This window comes from Molothrus aeneus, chromosome 26 (genome assembly GCF_037042795.1).
Source record: "Molothrus aeneus isolate 106 chromosome 26, BPBGC_Maene_1.0, whole genome shotgun sequence".
Taxonomy (NCBI): domain Eukaryota; kingdom Metazoa; phylum Chordata; class Aves; order Passeriformes; family Icteridae; genus Molothrus; species Molothrus aeneus.
Genome location: NC_089671.1, coordinates 1161460 through 1187379, shown reverse-complemented (window position 1 = coordinate 1187379; position 25920 = coordinate 1161460). Strand labels below are relative to the sequence as shown.

The following is a 25920-nucleotide window of genomic DNA, read 5'->3' as shown; positions in this document are numbered from 1 at the left end:
AGCGAGCGCTGAGGCGGGAAGGGACACTTATAGCTACAGCACCGAGGCAGCACAGGGGGACCATTATGCTCGTGACACCGAGGCAGCACGGGGGGACGACTGGTGGTGACGCCGGGATAGGAACCTTGGTGCGGCGGAACGCGGGCGCGGGGCGCGGGGCCGGGGGGGGCGGGCGCGAGGGCGGGCCGGTCCCGGGAGGCGGCGGGCCGGGCCGGGCCGGGAGGAGCCGGGCAGGGCCGGGCCGGGCAGGGCCGGGACGAGCGCAGCGGGACGGGCCGCACCGGGCCGTGTCTGTGCGCCGCGGCGAGCCCCGGGCCCGCGGGCAGCGCCATGGCCGAGACGATTGTGAGTGCGGCCGGGGGAGGGGCGATGAGGCAGCAGATTCCTGTGGGGCCGGGACGGGGCACCGGGACGGGCGCCGGCGGCGGGGCCGGAGGTGTCCGGGCCGGGCAGCCCCCCGAGCGGCGGCGCGGGCGGGTCCCCCGTGGTTTTCCCCGCGGGGGTCGGAGCCGTGAGCCCGCGGTGCCGCTCGGCTCGGGGCGGGGGGCTCGGGGGCTGCTCGCTCCGGTGAACGGCTCCCGGCGCCTACCGGCGGGCTGTGCCCCGGAGGGAAGTCGGGAGAGTGGGAAGGGCTCCTGCGGGGTGACGGCGGGACACGGGCAGCTTGCCGTGCCCCCTCCCGTGCCTGCCCCTTGCCCGTGTCCCCGTGTCGTGTTCCCGTGTCACACAGCCGCGGTTGAGCTTCCCCGTTGGACCCGCTCGAGTCCCAGCGCTGCCCCTCAGCGCTCCGGGGACGCCGAGGTTTACATTTGTCCCTGTCCCCGAGGGTTCCTCTCCCCGTTCCCCCCGCCAGGAGCTCCGGTTTCCCGGGAGCCGCTGGAGTCTCTTCCCCCTCTCCATTCCCGGAGCTCAGCCACACCAGTGCAGTGCCCAGTAACACCAGTTGGGCCGGTGCCTGTGTGAATAACTCCCCTTGGAAGGTCTGATGCAGCCTCCTGAAGGTCTCATTCCATCTCTGAGGTCAGAGCTTTGGCCAGAGGTGTTTTCCTTGGAGCCAGCTGGTGCCAAGAGCCCAGAGCATTGGAATGATTCCCCCCCGAGCTCACAGACATCACCCAGTGCTGCCCCAGAACTGCTCCCCTGGCTGTTTCCAGATCTGTGGAAGAGGGAAGAGGAGGGAGGAGTGGGGAACATCAGTCTGGGGGCTCAGGGTGGGTCTGTCCCCTCTCCCTGAGCTGCTGCTCCTTCATTCCCAGATTATCCGTGTGCAGTCGCCGGAGGGAGTGAAGAGAATCACAGCCACCAAGAGAGAAACGGTGGGGACGTTCCTCAAAAAGGTACCCCAGGGTGCCCAGTGCCTTCCCAAGGGCAGGGCTCCCTGGCTCTGTCCTGTGGGAGATCCGTGTTTAACCCCCCTGGCAGCAGCAAGGAGCAGCATTCCATGTGGAAAACCACACCTGGATTGGTGCAGCTTGTGTTGTTCCAGAGGGAAAATGACAAATTTAAAGAAAAAACTCATTCAGCTTCTCCACTGGGGCTTCCTGGGGTGGGAATGTTCCTGGGAAGGACTTTTGGGGTTCTCCCAGCTGGGAAGCAGAAGGGCAGCTGTGGGATGGCCAAACCTGCAGTTCCAGGCAGGTTCCAGGCTGGCTCAGCTGCAGGATTTGGGTTTGGAATGTTGTTTGGGTGTGCTGTGTGTGCTCCTGGCTCTCCAGGATGGATTTGGAGGGAGCAGGGCAGGGATGGAGTGAGATCCCAGGAGCACACTCTGGGGATGGGGCTGGCCCTGCTGTGGTGCAGCTGCTTTTGTTCTTCTGGAAGTTCTCCCTTTGCTCCCGTCCTGGAATTCTCTGGAGCCTCAGCCTGGGGGTTCTTTGCTCCATGAGTGTGTTCCTGAAGGGAAGGGAATGGCAGCAGTGGGAACCTTCCCTTTGTGAGTCACAGCTTGGGCTGAGCTGTGGCCCAGACAGGAGGACAGCATTCCCTGACAGCGTTCCCACCTGGCCAAGAAAATCCTGGTGTTTTTCAGGGCTGCCTCAGGGACACTCCCTGCAGCCCCAGCCAAGGCAAGAGGAGCTCCCAGCAGATCTGGAGCCTGTGCAGAACGAGCTGCTGCTTTCCAGGGCTCGGGTTACTCGGGCTGTTCCTGCCAGGACAAAAGCACCTGGAATTGCCTGTTCATCTGGGGCAGGCTCTGTGCTCTGCCTGAGCTGAATCAGGGACGTGTTTGGGTTTATTTCCTGCTGCAGGAACAGGAAAGTGGCAAATTTTCCCACCTGAGGTCTGTGTTTTATCTAAATCCAGGGCTCTCCTACCTGTGCTGGGGATTTTAATGCTGGAATGTTCACCCAGGGGCTGAGTTTGGTGTTTAGGGGGGCTGCTGTAATTAGAGAGGTGTCAGATTGCTGCTTCCATTCCAGGAATGAACCTGGATCTGCTCCAGGAGTGCTCAAGGAATAAAGGGCTGGAGAACCTTCTCTGTCTCCTGTGGCACATCCTGGGGAAAAGCACCCAAAAAAGTCACTCTGGGTGTGCTCAGGGTCAGGAATCAGCTCAAACCTGCTGTTAATGTGTTGTGGGATTTGTCTGCCCCCAAAAATGGAATTCTGTGGCCTGAGGAGCAAGAGCTGATCCCTGTGAAAGGGTCCCATTCAAAGGGATCACTCGGTGCTGCAAATCACAGCTGAGCTGACAGGAAAAAAAACTGCTTTTCATGGCTGTGCTCATGTGACAGCTCTTTGTGGCTCATCAGATTTGTCCTGTGGGCAGGATCCCGTCCCTGACTCCGACCTAAGGCATGGGGATTGTTTTTACTAATAAAAATAAAGGCCTTTCACTTCAGAATTTAGGGCAAAACCTGGCAAATAGACAAACTTTAAACATCACTTTTAAACTGATGAAGTTCTCAAGGAGCTAAATGTGCAAATTATTTTGGCAGGGAAGAGGTGTTGGAGTGATTCCAAGTGAACCAGACTTAATCTGAGCTGGGAGAACCTGCCCAGGGACCGAGGGGTGGCTGTGGTGGAGTGAATTCCATGGGAGAGAGCAGAAAAAGGGGGAAAACCAGCCAGAACAGCAGGAAGAGGTTGAGTGGAGCAGCTGGGAGGGGGGAATGGAGCTGAGGGCAGAAGATCACAGAGGTGGAGGTGTGGATTGTGGAATTCTGGTGGCAGGAGGATGGGAATGACCTGGTGGTGTGTGCTGGTGCAGCTGGAGCAAGGAAACTGGGCTGGTGGAGAAGTTTCCCCCTGCAGTCATGCAGTGCTTGCCTGGCTGTGGCTGGAGCTCTGCCTTTGTGTGGTGTGAGGCAGAGACAGTTCTGGTGGAGTTGTTTCAGCTCCTGCTTTAATCCACTGCTCGTTTTTTCCAGGTGTTTCCATCTTTGTTATGCCGAGCTCAGGAATGGGGGTGAATTGAGCTGAGTTTCTGCAGGAGAAGCTCTCTGGGGTCAGCTGTGGCTCTGAGCCCCTTTCAGGAGGCTCACACCTCACACCTTGTCCCTGTTACCTCTGCTGCAGGTGGCCAAGGAGTTTGGCTTCAGGAATAATGGATTTTCTGTGTACACCAACCGCAACAGGACCGGCGAGATCACGGCAGCACAGAACAAATCCCTCAACCTGCTCAAGATCAAGTGAGTCCTCACCAGGAGTGGGGGGCTCTGCTTGGAGCTCCCAGAATGGTGAAAGTCACATCCCAGGAGTGCCCAGCTTCCAGTGTCACTCCTGGGACTGGGGGGAAGGCCTTGGTGGCTGTGCTGGAATGGGGGTCACGGTGACATGGGAGAGGTGGTGGCTGTTCCTTGGGTCCCTCCTTGGAGTGTGATTGCTGTGGGGAGGCTTCATCCCATTTTCCCTCGCTCATCCCTGCTTTCACTTCTTTGTCCCAGCTTTCCCTGCCCCATCCCCACTCTGCCTCTCTCATCCCCAGCTTTCCCTGCCCCATCCCCACTTTACCTCTCATCCCCAGCTTTCCCTGCCTTATCCCCCCATTGCCCTCCTGTATCCCTGTTTTCACCCTTTCATGCCCACTTTCTCTCCCTCACTCTCCTTTCCCTCATCTCAACTTTCTCTCACACATCCTTGTTTTTGCTCCTTCATCCCAACTCCCTCCTCCATATTTTCCCCTCGGCTTTGTTGCTTGCTGGAAGGATTTGCATTTATTGCAAATAAAAGCAGGAAGAGGTGGCTCACAGAGCAGCTTCCAATTGCCACCTGTGCTGGCCTGGTTACAATTTGTGCCATATTCCATGACCTCCCATGGAATGCCTGCAGGGAAGCACCTCCAGCCCCCTGGCTGTTGTCTCCCACAGCTCCCACTAGCCCTGTGCTGTTTCCCACCCTGCAGGCACGGGGATATGCTGTTCCTGTATCCCTCCAGCCCAGCTGGCTCCTCCTCAGAGACCATGGACACCTCTGTCTCCCAAAATTCCCGGCCTGGGGGGGCCCCCCAGGTGGTGGAAGATGAGATTGACCAGTACCTGATCAAGCAGGATGGGAAGATTTACCGGAACCGAGACCAGCAGCTGTAAGTGGGAGTGGCTCCTGCTCCTGCCCGTGGAGCTGGGGCTCAGCAGAGCCTGGAAGTTCCTGGGGGAGCTGCCCTTGGCTCCATCCTGAGTGCCCTCAAGGGAAAACAGCCCCTGGTGAGCCCAGGGAGGAAGCAGATGCCCAAATCCCAGGTTTTTGGCAGGAAGGACTCACTCATTGTTCAGGTGGAGGAGACCCTGGTGCTCGTGCTCCTGGATTTTGTGCTCCTAAAGCTCTGGAGTTCTCCAGATTAGAATGGACATTCTGGATTCTTCCTAGGCAGAGTTAGATGAGATATTGGGAAGGAATTTTTCCTGTGAGGGTGGGCAGGCCCTGGCACAGCTGTGGCTGCCCCTGGATCCCTGGCAGTGTCCAAGGCCAGGTTGGATGGAGCTGGGAACACCCTGGGATAAGGAAAGGTGTCCCTGCCATGGCAGGGGTGGAATGGGATGAGCTTTAAGGTCCCTCCAACCCAAAGCATTCCAGGATTTGCTGTCCCAAGGAGGAGCACTCTGTGCCTTCAGACTCAGCCACTCCTCATAAAGGGAAACATGGAAGTGAAGGGAAGGAGTGGAAGTATCCAGTGGCAGAAGTTCGGAAGTGGGACTTGGGTCTCTGCCTGCTCTGGCTTCCCTTCATCACATGTCTGCCTGACCTCTCCATGAAACCAGGAGTCCCTTTTGCTCACAAAAATGCACCAAAGTCCAACTTCCCAAAGCTCTTCCTTGCAAGAGGCTTAGGGAAACAAAGCAGCTTCTCTTTGTGTAAAAATAACACAACAACAAGTTAAACCCACCCAAAACCCGCTCTGGTGCTGCTAAAACATCCTCTGCTGGGAGGGGGCTTTTAATTGCTCAGTGTTAATGATCCAGTTGGGTCCTGGCCTGATGTCTGCACTGGTTGTGGCCTTGGGGCTGGAACCCTCTGGAATAAGACTCCTCAAAAGGTTGGAAGGAAAGTTCTAAAGGCAGGAATTCCTGCTAAAACAGAATGGTTTGCCCTTCCCCTTGGGGTTGTGCTCCATGTGGTTTATCCTCAGTGCTGCAGCAATGAGGAAGTTGTGGAGAATCCTCCCTGACCTGCCCAGCTGACCATAAGTGATGGGATGTCACATCTCTGGAGCAATAAAGGCAACCCCACCACTCTGTGGCAGAAATGTTGCCTTGAACTCGCCCACATTTTCCAGAGGAATTGATGGAGTTGTTCCCAGCAGGGAGCCAGGGCCCAGGGGAGGGTGTTGAGGATAAAAGGAGTTGTCTGGGCTGGTTCCTGCCTTGGGGAGTGTGGATCAATCTCCAGTGAAGGATGCTGAGTGCTTTAGCAGCATTTAACTCTATGTTCTGTTCATTATCTGCCACAAAACATCCTATAAAAGCCTCCTGCAATTGGATCCCATTTATTGTTCCTACAGCCCAGCCTCACTGCTCCTCTCCTGGGCCCTTCCTTTGGAAACCAGCACTGACCTGGTGTTAGTTTAGGGTTTTTTTAAGCAATCCCCACAAAAGGAGATGTTTTGCCCTCTGTAACTCTACCCAGCAGGACTTTATCTGCCTGATAAACACACACTTCCCTGGTTGTTCCTGCCCTGCCTGATAAAGGATGAACATTTTGGGTGGGTTTTTGTTAAAATCACCCTGCCACGTGGGAGATGGAGAATTGCTCAGAGCTCGTGTAGATCTTCCACACGAAACTTACTCCAGAGAAACTTGTACAGGCTGATTTTGCCATGATTAAATAAGATTTATTCCTCCTTCAATTTCCAGGTGAAATGAGATTTAACCCCAGCTCTCTCTCTCTCTCTCTCTGCCCAGGTGTCGCCACGGCCCCTTGGGTAAATGTGTGCACTGTGTCCCACTGGAGGTAAGAGCCCCAGGAAGGTGCTACAGGCTCACCCCAGTTCCTCCCAGTAGGAACACTTTTCCTAGGAATGGTGCCTGCCAAGAGGTGGCAGCTCCAGGCTGCAATCCTGCCCTGCCCTGCCAGAGCTGCTGGTTCTGGGATCACTGAAGCTCGAGGCTTCTGTGGCCCTGGGTTGATCCTGGTTAAAGCTGGTTTTCTGCAGTAATGAGTTTAACAGAAAGTGCTTCAAAAAAGCTCCATTCTCCCTCAGTCCTCAATTTTCCCTGGATTTTCTTGTTTTGTCCTCTCTTTCCTGGATCCCAGCACTTCTCAGTTTAACCACCTGGCACAGGGTGCCCACAGCAGCTGTGGCTGCCCCTGAATCCCTGGCAGTGCCCAAGGCCAGGTTGGACAGGGCTTGGAGCACCCTGGGACAGTGGGGGTGTTCCTGCCATGGCAGGGGGTGGAATGGGATGGGCTTTAAAGCCCCTCCCAACCCAAACCATTCCATGGTTGTCCAGGTTGAAGCAGCTTCAGTGACACCTGCAGACGTGCAGGGCTGTGTAATTTATGGCACAAAGCAGCAGCCACCCCCCAGAGGGGATCCTGCTGTTCCAGGATGGCTCTTCCCCTCTGCTGGAAGTGCTCTGGGAGCCCTTGGCCGTGTTGGAACAGCTGGGCCCGTTGTTTGTTGTTAGATATTGAAAGGAAAAAACCTTTTGCCGTTGAGATTCTGATTTGTGGGGCCAATCTGTTCCCGGAGCAGGAGGCCACCATAAAACTCCCCGTTGTAAAGCTCCACTGTTTGCATCCCAGTAGTAGCTGCCTTGCAAATGAGCCTGAATTTCCTTGATTGCTTCCACATTGGCGGGGTTGAGTGTGGAACATGCATTTGCTGAGGGATCAGGGTGTTATCAGACAGGTGTGTGACCTGGCTCTGCTCTGTGCCGTGTTTTTGGCAGCCCTTCGATGAGGATTATTTGAACCATCTGGAGCCTCCTGTGAAGCACATGTCATTCCATGCCTACATCAGGAAGCTGACCGGAGGGGCAGACAAGTAAGGAAATCTCTGGGTTTAAGGGAATCTGGTTGGAGCTTTGGGTTTTTTTAACACAAATGAAAGTACAGACAGATCTCAGTGTTGGACACGAGGATTGAATGGCAAACGAAGGAGAAAAAAACACATTAAAAAGTTGAGGTTAAAAGGAAAAGGCAGGAGGGAAAAAATAAGTCTGTCTTTTAATTTTATGTCCCCATTTTATTTCTATTTTTTTCTTTTCCTGTGGCAATATGATTCCTTCCAGAAAACACTCCTGATGGGAGGGAAGGCCAGATGGAAGGAAAGAAGTTCCCTAATTGCCCCAAGCTCCAAGCCTTTCTCAGACTTGGTGGACATAACTTACACAGGGGTGTAGTCTTCTCCCTGCTATTCCTCAATACCTTTGAGACTTTTAAAATCTCTTTGGGAGATGCAGCTCAAGTCCATGAGACTTACATTTGAAGGAAATTTCCCTTTCCAGGAAGCCTTGTGCACATGAAAGGAGGATTTGCTGTGGTGCTACTATTTCTTACTTCCCACAGACTCCACAAATGATTGCTCCAAAAGCATTTGCTGTGCTAACAGCAGCCTTTTCTTCCCCCTCTTCCTTTTCTTCCCCCTTTCTTCTCTTCTCCCCCTTCTCATCTTTCTCCCTCTTCTTCTCCCACCTTTCTTTCTTTCTTTCTGTTCCCTGTTTCTTTCCCCTCCTCCTTTTCTTCCCCCTCTTCCTTTTCTCCCCCCTTCCTTCTCTTCTCCCCCTTCTCCCTCTTCTCCCACCTTTCTTTCTTTCTGTTCCCTGTTTCTCTTCCCCCTTTCTCCTCTCCCAGAGGGAAGTTTGTAGCCCTGGAGAACATCAGCTGTAAGATCAAGTCGGGGTGTGAGGGACACCCTCCCTGGCCCGAGGGGATCTGCACCAAGTGCCAGCCCAGTGCCATCACCCTCAACAGACAGGTGAGAGGAGCTCGGGCACCTGCCAGGGGACCTGGCTTTTGCTTTGGGAAAGGTGACTTCCAAAAAAGCCAGCCAGGAGCACAAAGCCTCCAGGTGTCAGGGCAATCCTGTCCAGGTCTTCAGGCCTTGCCAAATGGGCTCCAAAATGTCCTGGGTCAGAATTTCCTCCCAGCGTGAGGACTGAGCTAGCAGCCCTGGTGATGAATCCTGCTGATAATCCCACTGTTTTTCCTCATGGGATCATCCAAAAAGCCACTCAGGTTCTGCTGTTTCCTCCTAAGTTTCAGTGTCCCTTTTCCTGCAGAGGTGGGACCTCCATCCTCTTGGGGTGAAGCCCCTGAGGTGCCGGGGGTGCTGAGCACATCCCACACCCCAGCCTGAGCAGGGAGCAGTGCAGAGGGGTGGGAGCTGAGCAGAGGGAGGAGGGAGGGAGCCCCCAGCCCCCCCGGCTCCCCCAGCCCTGCTGTGCAGGATCCAGCTCCGGAGGGTGGTGCGTGTCCTGGGAAGGGACCGGAGCCAGCGGAGGACGGCCTGACACTTGAACTTTGTCAAACAGAAATACAGGCATGTTGACAACATCATGTTTGAGAACCACACAATTGCAGATCGCTTCCTAGACTTCTGGAGGAAGACAGGGAACCAACATCTGGGATATCTGTACGGCCGGTACACGGAGCACAAAGACATCCCGCTGGGAATCCGGGCGGAGGTGGCAGCCATCTATGAACCCCCCCAGGTGAGAGCCAGGGCCATTCAGAATTGGGGAACACACCTTTTTCGTTTGGAAATCCTCACACAGTATGCAGGCCCACAAGGAAAACTGTCCTGAGAAAAGGTGAGACCCAGAGCCCTCAGTGCCGACTCAGGATCAGGGAACACACAAACACCTTTCTAGTTTGGTGTTTCCAGCTGCAGCTCCCCAAGGAAAACTGTCCTGAGGAAAAAAGGGCATGATTTGTGTCCTTAACATCACCATCCATTGCAGCCAGAGAAAGAATTTTAAACTCCCATTTTGCTTTTTGTTGTTTTTTACCCAGGGTGACTGTAACAGCAGATTTCACTTTTAATCTTTCCTTGATTCCTGGTTTTCCAGCAGATTCTGTGCTAGAGAAAAACAGTTGCATCCCTTGCTTCAGTTCCTTACCAGCTCTCTGGGAAAATTGAAGCAGCTTAATTAGATAGAATGAAGCCTAAATGATTTTAAGACGAAATAATGGAGAGGCTGAGGATGGGTTTGGCTGGAGCAGCTGGAATCTCCACTAGGTGGGGCACGGCACCACGCCTCAGCCGGGTGCTCCTCACGTAGTTCCTTCCTCCTCATGGTTTCTGCACGGCTGCCAAGTAAAATCCAACAGATTGTCAGTGGAAAAGGAACAAATGGCTCCTTGGGAGTGTGGCTTGAGAGCAGAGTGGGACAGGGAGGTCTCTGGGGTGACACCAGTCTCTGGTGATGCCTGAAGGGAAGCCCAGACCTCTGCTCTCAGCCTCTGCCTCACTGCCCACAGTGGCTGCACTGGTTTTTCCCCAGTTCTGTGTCACTAACCAGTGTCTCTTTGCTGCAGATTGGCACCCAGAACAGCCTGGAGATCCTGGAGGATCCCAAAGCCGAGGTTGTGGATGAGATTGCAGCAAAGCTCGGCCTGAGAAAGGTCAGGATATGTTGGATCTCGTGTCTGTGTGTGGCAGGGAACTGGTCAGCAGTTCTCTCCATCTCCATGGGGTTATCTAAAACCCTCTAGGCTACCTAAATCTTGCTAAGGTATCAGCAGCTGGTGCATATTTAGGTCTGAAACCCAAATCCAGGGGGTTTTCCTGAGCACAGGCCCCTCACAGGGCTGTGTGGCTGCAGTAGCAGGGACAAAGCAGCACAAATTCCATCTTCCCATTCTTTCCCCCCAACAGGAGCCATTCCAGGGAGCCATTCCCTGGCAAGTGCTAATTTGGCCCAGATGGAGCTGGAGTTGCCTCTGTGCTCCATTTCCAGGAGCTGGGGCTGCCCCTGGCTTGTGTTCCCCTCCTTGGTGCTGCAGGGAGTCAGTGGTGTGTGGGGTTAGGGGTGCAGGGCCCCCTGAGTTCCAGGCTGCAGTGATCCCATCAGGGTTCCCTGATTTCCTGACAGCCCTCCAACCTGCACTGCTGTTTTCCGGTTTGGGAGCAGCCTTGGTATGGTGGGAATGCCAGGAATGGGATGTACACGAACAAGATTTGACTTGCTGGAGAAAACCCGCCTGGCAGAAGGCTCAGTGCAGACTGTAAACATCTGGGGAGGGCTTTGTTCTCTCAGATAAGATCCCACCCCTCCCCAGAGGCTGGAGCAAAAACTTCTCAGAGTGTTATTTATTTCCATGTTCTCCCATCAGATATTTTTAATCCATGGGACTTAACACGTCACCAAGTGCTGGCTGCAGGGTTTGGTCTGCCTGGGCTCCGGGGGAGTTGGGATCAGTTCTGCCTTGGAAGGGTTAATGGGAGCTGGGCTTGGCGCCTGGGTGGAGAGGGATCATGCCAAGGTGTGTGTCCATGTCACAGCTCTGTGGAAGGGGTGATGCCAAGGTGTTTGACACACGTCACACGTGTGTGAGAGGATTCACTCCGAGGTGTGCTTGAACCACAAAAAGCAGGAATGTGCTTGCTGGGGTCAGTGCTGACTCCAGTTTGGAATGAGTTGCACTCCAGTATGAGATTTCTCTTAACCAGTGCATGCAAGGTTCAAACTGGGATTGTGTGAGAGGGTCAGGCTGGGGCCACCTGAGCTGCTCTGTCACCCCCGGGCGCCAGATCCCACTCCAAAATCTCCGTAGGAGATGCTGGGGTGGGAGAGGGTGGTGGCACAGAGGCCTCCTGCAGCCTCCAGATCTTTCCATTAAAAAATATTCCATAGTGAAACCTAATGCTGCAGGTGCCCTGGCTGGCCAGCTGGCATGCTGCTGCTCCTGGAAATGGGATTCCAAGGAGCAAGGCACAGCTGGGAGAGCCATTCCCTGCAGCAGTGTGCACAGGGCCAAGAGGAGCCAAGAACATCGTGTCCTGTGAGCAGAAAATGTCTGAGCTCTTCTGGTTTCCTCTTTCCTTGGTTTTTTTTTGTCCTTTTTTTTCCTTAAAGCAACGTTCTCCATCCCCCTTTGTAGGTTGGCTGGATATTTACTGACCTGGTCTCGGAAGACACACGGAAAGGCACCGTTCGATACAGCAGGAACAAGGTGAGATCCAGGTGTGACCCAGCAGATTCCCAATGAATTCCAGCTCCTGAGCCAGGCAGAGAGCTGAGCCAGGGCTGCAGGTGGCACTGGAGTTCTTGGGAGATGGGGTTTTCCAGACACTTCTGAAGGAAAAGGAGCTGGAACCCTTGGAAATGTTAGGGATTGAGCTGTTTGGGAAGCAGGCAGAGCTGCTGGAGCCCCTCACATCCCTGCTTTGAGAAAATGGGGCTCATGAAATCATGGAATAGTTCAGGTGGGAAGAGACCTTAAAGCCCATGCAGTGCCACCATGGGCAGGGATAACTTCACTGTCCCAGGGTGCCCCAAACCCTGTCCAACCTGGCCTTGGACACTTCCAGGGATCCAGGGGCAGCCACAGCTGCTCTGGGCACCCTGTGCCAGGGCCTCACCCTGCTCACAGGGAAGAATTTCTCCCTGAAATCTCATCTATCCCTGCCCTTTTTAGGGCTAAGAAAACTCCAAGGAGTGGAGTGGGATGCGAGGGACAAACCCAGTGAGGCAGAGAGTGACTCAGAGGATGTTCCTATGGGCTGGGCTTTGTGACACATACATGGCTCAAACTTCGACCTCCACGGCTTCCTGTCCTTGTAAACCCAGTGATATCCATATTTGGAAAGTGAAACTTGATTTTTCAAAAAAAGAAGGTGTGTAGAGGTGGGTGGGACTCGACTGGGGCAGTCCTGAGGCAGCCCAGAGCTGGGGAGCTGACAGGTCACATTCTTGTCCCGGGCTCCACAGCAGCTTTCCACGAAAGCGTGTTTTCCTGGGGTGTTGGTCGTTTTCCTTGGCTGCAGCTCAGGGAAATAGGTCTGGGCTACGTCACCTTGTCCTCTGGCTGATTGGAGTCCGTGCTCTCCCCTCAGGACACGTATTTCCTGAGTGCAGAGGAGTGCATCACAGCTGGCAACTTCCAGAACCAGCAGCCCAACATCTGTCGCCTCTCTCCCGATGGGCACTTTGGATCCAAGTTTGTCACAGTTGTGGCTACAGGTACAAACTGGCCTCAGCCCTCTGGGCTTCACCTGAATTACCTCTTGTTGGTAGAAGAATATGCCAAGAATCACATGTCCTGCTCCCCATCTGTCCTATTTAACAAGGGGTTTGCTCTATCAACTAAAATACTTCCTCATTCTTTGTTTTATCCTCTCTGCAATACTCACTCATTATTTATTTGCCTGGTTTTTACTCTACAACTGTTGAAAGAGACTTACTTGAGGCTCAGCCCCACCTCTGTGACCCAGAAATCACTCTCTGCCTGCAGCCAGGGCAACAACTGTTGCTCACTTATTTCAAATCCTTAAGCTCCAAATTCTGTTGCCTGGAAGCAGCAGTGCAGAACCACAACACTCCAGAGTTATGGATTAGTTCCTCCTTCAGGAGGGATCTTTACCTCCCTCATGTTGCTGTCAGGGAAACCTGACTGGAAAAAAAAAATCTGTCAGGGGGAAAGAAAAAATGTTTGGAAACATTTTTTTGGCTGAGTAAAACAGAAGCTCCTGCAAAGTGCTTATGGTTAAAGCCTCTGGTTTTAGCCATTTTCAGGGAGTCTCCAGAGGCACTGTAGATGGGCTGGGCTGGGAGGGGGGACACTGGCATGTGCTGGGAGGGCTGGAGTGTTCCCAGTTCACTCTGTTCTTCTCCATGGGATGACACATGTCTTCATTTAAACCTTCCCTGGAGCGGAATCGCTGGTTCTGGCTCTGTTTAACACAATGAAAAAACCCTCATGACTCCCAAATAACATCCAGAGTGAAAAGTGAAAGTGGGATGGGACATTGCCTGCCCTGAGCCTGGCTTTGTAAGGGTTCCCAGGGCCTTTTTTTTCAGTGAAAAAGCTCTTTTTTTAGTTAACAGGCCCGTGCCTGTACGTTCCAGACTGCTAAACACATCCATCTCTCATTAAATATAGATCTGTATCTCTCTTTTATACATTTATTTATTTATTTTATTTTTTATTAAACAAGGTGTTTTACTGAGCAGACACACTGCGTTCAGGCCTTCCCCTGTCCTGGTCTATGTTTAATTTCTAGGAGTGTTTGTTCTGGAGCAGTGAGTGATTGAGGTTACAGATCAAAGGGTGGAAAAGGAATATTTCCTCTTTGCTGTTCCAGCTAATTTCATTCTCCTCTGTTCAATCAGCCCAGCAGGTTCTATTTAAACACTCGAGTCCCTCTTTTTGTGCTGCAGAAATGTATTTGGATAGTTTGCCTCAACTTTGCCTTTAAATCCTCCACATGGATTAATTCCTATTCCCTCCTGAATTCCTGGCTTTGGAAATAGTAACGTTTTCCTACCATCTGCCTCCCTCCTCTCTTTCCAGTTGTATTCCAGTGACACATGACCTGATGTTGCTTACATTATCCAAATGAAAGTGCCAAACATGTGATCCTTCCATCAGCCAGGCTCCTAATTCCCACTTTCCATGTCAGATTTCCACCTAACCATCCAGTACAGGCTGAGAAAACACTGTTTAGGCCTGGCATGGCCAGGGATCTGCAGCTCAGGGATTCTTGGGAGTGAAACAGGGCCACAGGAGCTGCATGCCTGAGTTTGATTTGGAAAAGGAGGAAATACCTGCAGGGTAGTGGAGGGTGATGCTGTCAGAGCCCCCAAAAGGGCAGGTCCTCCTCCTTGGAGCTCCTGGCACAGCATTCCTGCTGTTCCCTGGGCTCTGTGCTCTTGGTATAGTTGTGGAAATGTGTGTGGCTATAAAAATGTGGAGTTTAGAGGGAATTCTTGCTTAAAATTCTTGCCATGCAGCAGCGCCAGCAGCTTCATCTCAGTATTCATCACCGTTAGCTTTTTGTTTAATCATGGACTCCTGGAACTCTTAAGGTTGGAAAAGAGCTCCAAAACCATCGAGTCCAACCTTAGTGCTGCTCTTCCAGAGTTACACCAGGGAAATCACCCCTGTGCAGGATTTTCAGGAAGAATTTATTCACGGGAAGGGTTGTGAGATGGAGCCCCCACCCGTGGAGGTGCCCAGGGATGTTGGCCTGGGTGACATCTGTGGATCAGTCACAGATCAACCTCAGTGATCCTGGCATCTTTAACCACGCTCTCCTCCTGCAGGTGGTCCTGACAACCAGGTGCACTTTGAGGGGTACCAGGTGTCCAACCAGTGCATGGCCCTGGTGCGGGACGAGTGCCTGCTGCCCTGCCGGGACGCGCCCGAGCTGGGCTACGCCAAGGAGTCCAGCAGCGAGCAGTACGTGCCTGATGTCTTCTACAAGGTGAGGGCTGAGGGCCTGGCCAGCTCTGGGATGTGCCCCTGGATCCAAGCACTGATCCTGAGGAGCAGCAGGGAGAATTTGGACCCGCTCTGGATGCACAATATTCAGTGTCATAGAGTCGTGGAATGGTTTGGGTTGGGAGGGACCTTAAAGCTCATCCCATTCCATCCCCTGCCACCTTCCACTATCCCAGGTTGCTCCAAGCCCCATCCAGCCTGGCCTTGGATGCTTATAGGGCTGGGGCAGCCACAGCTTCTCTGGATAAAATGCCAGGGCCTCATCCCCCTCACAGGGAAGAATTTCTTCCCAATATCCCATCCAACCCTGCCCTCTGGCAGTGGGAAGCCATTGCCCCTGTCCTGTCACTCCACCCCTTGTCCAAAGTCCCTCTCCAGATTTCTTGGAGCCCCTTTAGGCACTGGAAGGGACTCTCAGGTCTCCCTGGAGACTTCTCCAAGTAAATATCTCCAGGTGAATACCCCCTCCTCTGGACTCCACCAGCTTCATGTCCTTCCAGTGCTGAGGAGCCCAGAGCTGGAGGCAGCTCTGCAGGAGGGCTCTTGGAAGGACATGAGGTGTCACTGCTGTCCCTGCCTGCTGCACTTGGGGGTTGTTGGTGATGGATGGAATGTCATTATTCCCTTGCCAGTTGTTCTGGAGCCCTTCAGCCCCTCCTGTGCCTGCATGGCCGAGTTGGGAGCTCTGGATCAGGCTCCCTGTGGGTGCCGATAGCGCTGCCAGCCCAGGGCTCCTGGTGCCCCATGAGCAGGGATAGAGGAGTTAATTAATGGCACTGCTGGCTGGCTAATTAGCCATCCATCACCCCGTGTGTTATCTCCTTCCTGTCCTGTCTGCTCCTGCTGCCTGTGGTTAAGCTGTCCTTTAAAGAGCACAGGACAAGGAAGGCTGCCTTTGTTTGGGAGGGGTGGAATGAGGGGAGTGCTCCAGCAATGGGAATGGAGCTGATCAGGGTATTCCTGCATGCCCTGAACATAGGACTGGGAAGTGCTGGCTTCCCTCTGAGCCTCCATGTGCTGGCCTTGACCCCACCTGGAGACAAGGAACACCTCTGGGCTGAATCCAGTGCTGGAGAGGGAGAGCAGATGGAATCCTGCTCTCTCTGGAGCAGGCAGCTTCCTCCTAGGGGCTGATAAGCCAAGGCTGATCACAGCCCAGCAGAGCTGGGTGTGCAAAGGTTGGCCCTGAACGTGAGGAGGGTGAGATCATCTCCTGGCATGCCCCCATCCCACTGTGGAGCAGCCCAGGCCGTGCCACACTCGGGCAGCCTCGCAGGAGGTCCTGCAGGTCTGTGGCCCACATGTGGCCCACCCGGGGTGCTGGGAGCAGCAGGAAGCCAGTGGGTGTTCCCAGAAGGGCTTCACTCCCATCTCTAATCTGAAGCAGGGAGATAAACAAAATGGGAACGGGATGGCTCCAGCCTTCCATGGAAATTTCCATCATCCACTGATTCACTGGGTCGGGCTGCAGCTGATTTCATGTTTCAGAGCTTCTCTCCCTGATTGCCCTTTCCACAGAGTGCTCAGGATGGCCCCGCCGGGTGGGATTCTCCCTCAGCCTCCAACAGACTTGGCTCTAGGATCCCTCAATTATTTTTGAATGTTCCTATATCTGTGGAAAGCTTAGTCACTCCTGGCTTGGGAAACCTTTGGGGTCCCATTAAATGTGCAAGGCTTGAGATCAGAGACACTACCTCATCCTGGGATGGTGACAACAGCCGTGTCCGAGCCCCAGTGAACTCCTGGAGGAGCAGGAATCTGGTGGCACAGGATGGAATCTTTGGGGTCCAGCGCCCTGTTCTCCCTTTGTCCCCAGCCTGTGATGTGGGGTTCCCCTCTGTGCTGCCCCCCCTCAGCAAGTTTTTGAGAGAAAGCTGCACTTTGGAGTAGTTGTTGTTTCCTCTGGGACCGTGCAAGAGAAAAGTCCGTGTGCGTTCCCATACAATATCCAAGTATTCATCTGAAAAGCCCTTTAGGATGAAAGGAGCTCTACAAATTAATTCTAATTGGATGAGGACCAGGAGGCTGATGTTTGTGGAGTGTGGATGTATTTATAGAACAGCCAGATGTGAGGCAGGAGCCGTGGAACTCGGTTCTGTCCCAGGGCAGCGTGGTGGATTCACCTCCAGCTTGTGAATGGGAAAAGAGGCTGCTTTTTTTCCATGGAAGTGGGAAAGCTGATGGCACTGGCATTGTCCTGTGGTTTTCCTGAGCCTGCAGCTGGGTGGTTTCTGTATTTCTTTACCATTTGCTTTATGTTGGCCCCTTGCCTGCTGCTCCGAGGAGCCACCCCCATGGAATTGGCTTTGGACCTGCAGCCGTTGCTGTCCTGGCTCAGGAGGGGAGAGGGGAGAGCTCTGCCCCAGTGCTTTGGGGACTGTGAGAACAAGTTCCTTTGCTCTGAGGTGCCTCCCCAGGTGAGATTAGCCAGGAGGAATAAGGGATAAATGGATCCCTGCCAGCTTCCAGGGGTGTCTGGGAAGCATCAGGGCCCAGCACTGGTTCCAGCTGGAACAGGGCATAACCAGCACGTGCTGCTTGGCCAGCTCAGCACACAGAGCTCAGGAAGGAGTCCAGGATGTGCAGACACAGACACGTGTTGGGATAAGGACCCTGTGAGTGAAGATGATGATGTTGCAACGGCCACTTCACCCAGTTTCTGAGCTGGATGAGGGTGAGCCCAGCTGAATATTCCACATGATTTTCCATCCGGTCTTTTGTCCTTGAGCAGCCTCCTCTGTCCATCTGGTTTTAGGAAACAGCTGGGTTGATTTGGATTTCATTGAGAATGTACCTTGGGTTGATATTCAACGCTGAGGGAGTGCTCAGGGTGCAGCTGGGGGATCCCTCCCTGGGCTGCTGCACCCCATCCCAGCTGTCACCTCCTCCCAGTCCACTGGAGCTCTGCAGTGCTGAACTGCTCCACCATTAGCTTCATCAACTGTGGGAAGAGATTCCTGATGTTTTACAGGCGCTTTAAAACTCCTGGATAATTGGATTTTGGGGGCTGGCTGGCTTTGTCTCTTATCACAGGTATTTGTGACAGCTCAGCGCAAACACGATGTCATCGTCATCCTCACAGTGAATTGCATTTTCCAGCTGCCTTAACATCCCCCCAGAGTTTCTTTAGGATGCTTTAATGTGCCTCCAGAGGTTCTTTAGGATGGTTGAACATTCCCCCAGAGTTTCTTTGGGGTGGTGTAAGACAAAGGCCCTTTACTACACATTTGCAAGAGCCCTTTGCCCTCAAGTCCTACACGTGCTCTGAGGTCTCCTGTGGCTGAGCCGTGTCTGAGCCCTGGCCTGGCACCAGTGAAACGTGTCCCATCCCTCCCTGGGACAACCCAAGCCAGGGCCCTACTTTTATTAGAGCCCAGCAGGACCTCTGAAGCAGGCTGTCCTACCATGGCATTGGAAATCCTCTTCCCAGGGAGAGCCAGGCTGCAGGGAGTGTTCACTGACGGGGAAGGACTTCCCTGGCTGCCCTCCCACCAGCTCATGAGCCGCCTTAGCCTCAAATGTCCCAGCTGCTCCGGGGAGGAGGATGCTGGATTAGCTCAGCAGGAGTCTCCTGGGAAGGGTTTCAACTCTCCCTGACCTGTCACTTGCTCTTGGAGAAGTCGCTGCTCTTGGAGAAGTCACTTTGTTTCTGCACCTCAGCCGCGCTGCCCGTGCGAGGGGCAGGACAAGGCGCCTGCGAGTCAGCAGAGGGAAGAGCAAAGCTGGGATTTACTCACACATGGAAGGACAGATGGCTGCCGAGCTCCGCCGTGCCTTCAGCGGAGGGAGCAGGTCGGGAATAACGGCGTGGGATGCGGGATGCTCACGGCACGGGACGGTGACGGCGTGGGATGGTGACAGCAGCGTGGGATGGTGACAGGGGGATGCTCGCGGCTGTCCTGGGACGTGGATCCTGAGCCTCCCCCCTGGCTGGCAGCTCCCCTCAGCCTCCGTGGATAATCCTGACGCCACCCAGAAGTTTTTCCATCCTGCCGAGGTGTCTGTGTTCCCACCCTTCTCCCTGTTCTCCCTCATCCCTGTGCAGCTCCTGCCTCCAACAGTGGTTTGAAAGGCTCTAATGCCAGCCTTGATGCATTGTCCAGACCCTCCAGGCCTTGCTGCTGGATTTTCATCCTGAAGCCAAATGCTCCTCACTCCATTAACCCCTTCCTGGCCTCCCTTTGGAGCTGGTACCACTGGGCTTTGGGGGGTCTCAGGCTGCAGGAATAACAGGATGCTGGGAGGGTCCTGGTGATGCCAAGCTCAGGAGAAGGATCTTTCTCTCAGCAATCCCAACTTGATGTTCATTAAGGCCTTTAAAATATAATTAAATAATCATGGTAGTGGGAGAGGAATGTTGGTGTTTGAAGGGACTGTCCTGTCAGGATCAGGGGACTTGAGGGGAGCAAAGTTCCAGTCTGTGGATGTCTCGGAGGCCTCAGCAGCATGCCATGAAAAAGCAGGCATTTAACATGGAAATCCCCAGAGGGGGAGATTAAAGCCAACAGGTGCTGGAAAAATGTTTCTGCATATTAGAACTTAATTAGATTGGAAAATAAATTCCAGATGGGCTAATTATGCGTGAGTTGTTGCAGGTCCCTTCATGCAGGGGCAGGATTGTGTTTGGGAAGCTGATTGGATCTGATTCCTGTCTCTTGTGGTATCACTGAGATCTAGAAGCAGGTTGGCTCTGGGGTCCTGTGATCTCCCAAAAAAAGGCTCCACAGCTCCTCCTGCTCCTGTCGGAGCCAAAGAGATCTGAGGCCACAACCTGTCATGTGCGAGGAGCAAAGATCCTTATCAGGATTGCCTTTCAAAGGCACTTCAAAGACTGGAAGGGAGATTTTTTACAGAGGGAACAGTTCCTGGGGACAGGGGGTGCTCGGGGAGGGGGTCGGGAAGGGAAGGGGGGCTGTGCCTGGAGGGGGGCAGCGTGCTGGAGCCTGCTGGGGCGAGGTCTGGCTGGGAGAGGGGTGGTGCTGGCTGCTGCTCCGCATAGCTGTGCTGTGTAAACACCAGGGAGAGCGGGGGAGTGGTGTTCTCTGGGAGAAAACACGGCTGGGAGAGAGGGGAGGGAGTCCTGGAGTCAGCCGTGGTGCTCCCTGGCTCAGCCCATGGAATGCTGCTCCCATCCCACACGGGAAGAGCAGGGCTTTGTCACCTTTGGGGGGTGACAGCTCCAGATCCAGCTCCCGCCACTGAGAGCCCATGGAACGTCCAGTACAACGTCCCTGACTGGGAATTATGGGCGTATGATTTATGTGGGGCTCCATGAATGATTTATGCCACGTTAAGTGATGATTTAGGGAGAAAACACAACCCCCTCGTACGGAATCTTTAATGAAAAGTGTCAGTTCTCCGGGATTTATTTCCGAAGCGGCGTTTGAACCCGGTGTGTTTGACATCAATCACGTCTAATTGTCAGGTTATGATTAATGAACATATGCCGGCCGTTTGTCTGCCTAATTAAACTTTATGTTCCCTTCGTCTGGCAAAACAAAACAAGTTTACGCCATGGGATGTGCTGGTTCCAAGGGTCTGGGTGCGAGGAAGTGCCTGGATTCCCAGTTCCCAGATGAAGAGTTGGTTGAGGCACTCCTGGATTTGCAGAAAGGCAGGTTTGCCTGGGCTGAGGAGGCAGAGGTGACCTGTCCCTCTCTTTGACATGGAGCTGCTGCCTAAATGACATTTTTAATCATGGGATACCTGCAGTTGGAAGGAATCATGGAGTCCAACAACCCCAAGAATCCCAGCTTTACACTCCATGGACATTCCAAGCCTCTCTCTAGTGGAGACAGGCCCAAGGTGGTTTGTCACTCTGCAGTCTCTTGGCTCACAAGGAAACAGAGATCATGATTCCAGAGATGCTGGAATTACAGAGATCTCCAACCCCAGGAAGCAGCAGGGAATTGGGCAGCCCTGCACCACCCATCCAGGTTCTTTTCCACACCCTCAGTGATCTGCCAGAGCCCAGGATTCTGCATGAGCATCTCCAGGGCAGGATCCCTTGGGCTTCACACCACTTCCATGCTCAGCAATAATCCAACTCTTTTTCTTTCAGGACATAGACAAGTTTGGGAACGAGATCACTCAGCTGGCTCGCCCGCTCCCGGTCGAGTACCTCATCATAGATGTGAGTATCCCCTGCATGTGTTTGCTTCCCACTGGAGATGGTCACAGGGGGGCAAACTCTGAAATTACCAGTGGAGGTGATTCCTGACACAGATTATCCTCCTCTGCCTGCTGCTGCCAGGCATTGCTAGCAGGGAGGTGGCTGCCCTGCTCCGTGGGGTCGGTGTGGTGCCAGGAACACATTTATTTTCCAGGAAAACACTGCCTGGTGCCTTATCAGGGCTCTGAGCTGGCCCAGAGCCACATGGCCAGGAAGCAGCAGCCCCATGGACCCGTGTCCCGGGCACTGCCTAATGAGGAAACTCCAGAGCAGCAATTAGGGATCCATCTCCTTGGAGTGACTCAGCAGGTTGTCCAGAAATGCCTTTTCTTGGAGGAGGGAATTTCACTCTGGCACGGCTTGGCCGGAGCAGAGCTGCTGCCAGGCACGGCACAGCTCAGCCCTGGGGCTGGGAAACAAAGTTACAGTGTGGAAGGCAGGAAAGCAAATAATTGGGATGCCAGATGATACTGCTGGAGTTGGAGGTGCTGCCAACAACCATTAGATCCACCTGGAGCAGCCTCTCAGGTCCAGCTGCCCCTGGCACAGGCAGTGCCAGAGCACGGGAATTCCTGCAGGAGTGAAGGCACCTGTTCCTGGGATACCTGGGGTGTCATGGGATGAAAACAGAGGGTTGGAACCTGCATTAGGATCCCCCCAGGACCTCTCTCCAGCAGCATCTGCCTGGCACAGGACACAGCTGTGCCAGGATTGCTGTATCCCAGTGACCTGTGCAGAGAGGGATGCTCTCCATGGCATCTGTCAGGACCAAACCCATCATGTCCCTCCAGCTTCCTTAGAAAGGGAGCCAAGGGGTGTGGTGATGGAATATCACTTTAAATTGAATTAAAAGCCATCAGATCCCTGCAGGATGCCTCGCTGTTTGGCTGAGCTGAGATCATAGCCATGGCTGTTCTCAGCTATCTGGACTTGCTTCCCATATCCCACTGGTCTCTGATTATCCTTTCTTGGATTTTTTCTTTTTTTTTTTTTTTTTTAGATTACCACAACTTTCCCCAAGGATCCAGTCTACACTTTTTCTATTTCTCAAAACCCATTCCCCATCGAGAACCGCGATGTGCTGGGAGAAACTCAGGTGAGGGGAGATTCCTGATGGGATTCCTGGGTTCCCTGGGGATGGGCTCTGCCTCCCTCGTGCTCGCTGACATCTGCAGAGGCACAGCTGTGCCCTCGAGTCACCCCTTCCTGACTCAGCCTGCCAAGGTCCTTCCTGCACGGAGCAGTGTCTGCATGCCAATGCCGGCTGCCGGCCAGTGCTGAGCTCCTGCCACATCCACGATGGGATCAGGGCTCCCTGTGCCTGCCAGGCAGCTCCAGAGGGGCCAGGGGGCTCCAGCCCCATGCTGACAGCACAAACCTGCTGAGACTGGGCTCTGTTCCTGCTCTCTTCTCTTCCTGGATGGAATCTTTAAGCACAGAAAGCTCCTGCAAGAGGTCAAGGCAGAGGATGGGATGGGATGTCCTCTTCTCCCTCTTTTCTGTAGGAACAAGGCTGGAGTTGCCTGGCTCCCCCTCAGCACCTCTTGGATCTGAGATCAGCTCTGTCGGTGCTGGGGTTGGTCAAGAGGAGCTTCTGTAGGCCCAGAGATCATTTTTCCTGGAAGTTGTTAGCTGGGATTCAGTCAGCTGGGTGGGGATCTGATTTTGGGAATGTCCCTGCACATTGCAGACAATAGCCAGAGGGACAGGAATATCTGTTAGTGGATCCAAATAGGAATTGACTTCTCTTCATTACTATCCCCTCTCCCCAGGACTTCCACAGTTTGGCCACATACCTGTCCCAAAATACTTCCTCCATTTTCCTAGACATCATTTCCGATTTCCATCTGCTCCTCTTCCTGGTCACAAATGAGGTCATGCCTCTGCGGGTACGTAACGGGGCTGGGAGGGTCCTGTCCCCACACCATCCCCCCCATCCCAGGGCCCTCAGCCCCTCCAGGGGTCCCTCAGGAGGGTGAAGGTGACTATTCCTGCCATCCCATGACCCTGGGCAGAGCCTTGTGCTGGCTCTTCCTGACCAAGCTGTTGGGAGAAGGTTTAAAGAGTTTTAAAACCTCTTTTAAACTCTAAACACAAAGCCCCTGAGCTGCTGGGAGCACTGAGGGGGGTTGTTGTCCACATGATCCCAGAGCCAACTTGGCTGCAGCTCCCAGAGCTGGAAATGTTTTAAAAATTATCTCAGAGTCAGGAATTTGGTGGGAACGCTGAAGAGATCTGAGCCCCCAGAGCTCAAGGCCAGCGAGGTCCTGGCTGTGCAGCTCTGCTGCCCTTGGCCGGGCACCGGGGCCTGGCGGCTGCCCCGGAGCTTCCCGGGGAGATCCAGCTGGGCCGTGTTTGCCAGAGGCTGCGCATGTGCGAGGCAGCCGGGATGACCATGGGCAGCTGGAGATCGGGATGGGAACAGGGATGGGGGCTGGAGTGCTCCAGCGTGGGGGGATTGCAGCTCTGGAGGGTGGGACTGGCCCGCAGTGTCAGGACACTGGCCCGCAGGGGTAGGGAATAACTCCTGGGAGCAGAGGAAAGGAGCTTTAGGGGTGTTGGGATCTGTCTGAATGCTGGAGAACAGAGGGAAAAACTGGGGCACCCCAAGGTTGTTGGGAAAGGGGGAACATCTCAGATTCAGGGTCCTGCCTTGCCCTGGAGGGGTCCCCAGTGCTCATTTCCCACCTGTGACTTCCAGGACAGCATCAGCTTGTTGCTGGAAGCCGTGAGGACCAAAAATGAGGAGCTTGCACAGACCTGGAAAAAATCAGAGCAGTGGGCGACCATCGAGCAGCTCTGCAGTAAGAGGGGGGTCCCTGGGGCTGGGTGTCCCTCAGGGAGGGGGGTCCCTTGTCCCTTGGCTGAGCTGGCTTGGGAGCTGCTCCCAAGCCACAGAGGCTACTGGAGGCTTGTTGGGGGGAAGCTGTTGCTTGGTCTCGGGACCCTGGAATAGTTTGGGTTGGAAGGGATCTTGAAGTTCATCTTCCAGGTTGCTCCAAGCCCCATCCAAGCTGTCCTGGAGCACTTGCAGGGCTGGGGCAGGGCTGGTGAGGGGGCTGCAGGGTGGGGTGTGCAGCGGGATGCCAGCACTGCCCCGGGCTCTCTCCCGCAGGCACGGTGGGCGTCCCTCTGCCGGGACTGCAGGAGTACGGCGCCATGGGGGGCTCGTCGCACGCCGTGGCCGCGGCCATGTGGCCCTGCCAGCACTGCACCTTCATGAACCAGCCGGGCACGGACCACTGCGAGATGTGCAGCCTGCCCCGCTCCTAGCCCCGCTCTGCCCGGAGCCATCCGGAGCGGCGCCTGTCCCTTCCCTCTCCTCCCTGCAGCTTCCAGCCCGGGCTGCAGAGCCAGGCACGGGTGGCTCCAGCCCCCCGGTTACTCCTGGCTCCCTTCTGGGGGCTCCCAGCCCGGAGAACCCACGCTTTCCTCAGCCCGTGCCTCGGCTGGCCCCCCACCACCCTCAGCTGCTGCCAGCCTGCCCTGGGGGAGCTGGGGGGCTTAGGGAGCTGCCCGTGCCCGCTTCCTACCCAAGGGGAGAGGGAGGCTTTGGCATCTCCCTGCCCACAGCTTTGCTCTCATTCCCTGCCCGCCTGAGTGCCTGGATCCCGACAGCTCCGGCACTGACCGTCCCCGGTGGCACGGGCAGGTGGCTGTCACATTCCCAGAGCAGGACAGGCACCCTTGGACACCGAGCATGGGGTGGGCACATGCCAGCTCGTGGCTTGGCACTGCTTGGTGAGCTCCGGCACCCTGTGGGGGCTACAGGAGGGGCGTCCCCTCCGGGTGCCGTGTCCCCTCACTGTGCATGGCTGGGCTCCCAGGGAAGGGTTGCAGGGTAGCCACGTAACTCAGGCACCCACCTGGCCTCCATCGTGCCCTGGGAGCCAGTCCTGCAGTTGGTGCCTTCCCATCTCTCCGGAGCGTGTCCTGGCCAGAGCTGGGGCTCAAGGGTCTTGCCCCCCAGTCTCCCTTCAGCCCCCAGCTGGGGCTGTCCTGGGCACCACTGGGCAGGGGAGAGGGGCAGGTGGATGCTGGAGGGGCTCAGCCCTCATCTCACAGGGCCACTGACCCCCAGATCCATCCTGGAGCTCCTCAGCCCTGGCTCTGGTTCAATCCTGGGGCCACCAGTTCCAGCACTGCCCCATGTCCCCTCATGGGAGGGGTCCAGAGGGCCTGTCCTGCTCCAGGACAGCACTGCCCAGACCCCAGTGGGGCAGGGACCCCCCGCCCCTCGCTGGGGCTTTCCAAAGGCTTCATCCCAAGGCCCGGCTCCGGGCTGCGGTTGCTTTTCCCCTGGGTGTGCTGGGGTTTGGGGATGCAGCGCTGGGAGCGCCCGGGCCGGGCTGGGCTGACCCAGGCGCGGGGGCTGCAAGTAACGTGGAATAAAAGCACCTCAAACCAGAGCCTCCTGCACTCTGTCACCTGTCCCTGGGGTGCTCCACACTCCCAACGGGAATGGGGGAACGCTGCACCCCAGTGTGTGCCTCCCTAGCTGGGTGAGGATGGGGCTGCGATGCTCTGTGTTCCCAGTGGAATTTGGGGGATCTTGTGTCCCACCACTGTCTCCTGCACTCTGTCACCTAGGGTGGGGCTGGGATGCTCTGTGTTCCCAGTGGAATTTGGGGTACCCTGTCCCACTGCTGTCTCCTGCACTCTGTCACCTCGGGTGAGGCTGGCTCTGTTCCCAGTGGGAATGTGGGGACACTGTGCCCCAGCACGGTGCCACCTCTGTGCCAGGATGGGACCAGGATGCTCCGTGTTCCCAGCTGGAACGGGGGGACACAGCACCGTGCCTCCCGCGCTTTGTCACTTGCCGGGACGCTCCTCATTCCCCAGGGGAACCGGGGCCGTGCCACCTGCACTCCATCACCGCCGGGCCGGGACGCTCCGCATTCCGCCGGGGCTGTGTGTCCGGGC

The 25920-nt window shown here is 55.1% G+C and overlaps 1 protein-coding gene across 1 annotated transcript; it reads left to right on the top strand.

Annotated features, from left to right (window-relative positions):
* Positions 1–235: 235 nt before the first annotated feature.
* NPLOC4 (NPL4 homolog, ubiquitin recognition factor) lies at positions 236–25406 on the top strand. Its single transcript, XM_066566021.1, has 17 exons — positions 236–345; positions 1257–1337; positions 3519–3631; positions 4345–4524; positions 6338–6386; positions 7328–7422; positions 8232–8355; positions 8912–9091; positions 9918–10004; positions 11484–11555; positions 12439–12565; positions 14648–14808; positions 20887–20958; positions 21998–22093; positions 22770–22886; positions 23699–23801; positions 24113–25406. Exons 1-17 carry the CDS (start codon positions 331–333, stop codon positions 24268–24270), a joined length of 1830 nt encoding a protein of 609 aa, XP_066422118.1. The 5' UTR covers positions 236–330; the 3' UTR covers positions 24271–25406.
* The last annotated feature ends 514 nt before the right edge of the window (positions 25407–25920 follow it).

What these genes read in the sequence shown, in the direction of transcription:
- NPLOC4 (XM_066566021.1), top strand. An exon ending in TGGGGACGTTCCTCAAAAAG is followed by an intron (nt 1,338 to 3,518) that starts GTACCCCAGGGT and finishes CCTCTGCTGCAG; the next exon opens with GTGGCCAAGGAGTTTGGCTT. An exon ending in TGTCACAGTTGTGGCTACAG is followed by an intron (nt 12,566 to 14,647) that starts GTACAAACTGGC and finishes CTCCTCCTGCAG; the next exon opens with GTGGTCCTGACAACCAGGTG.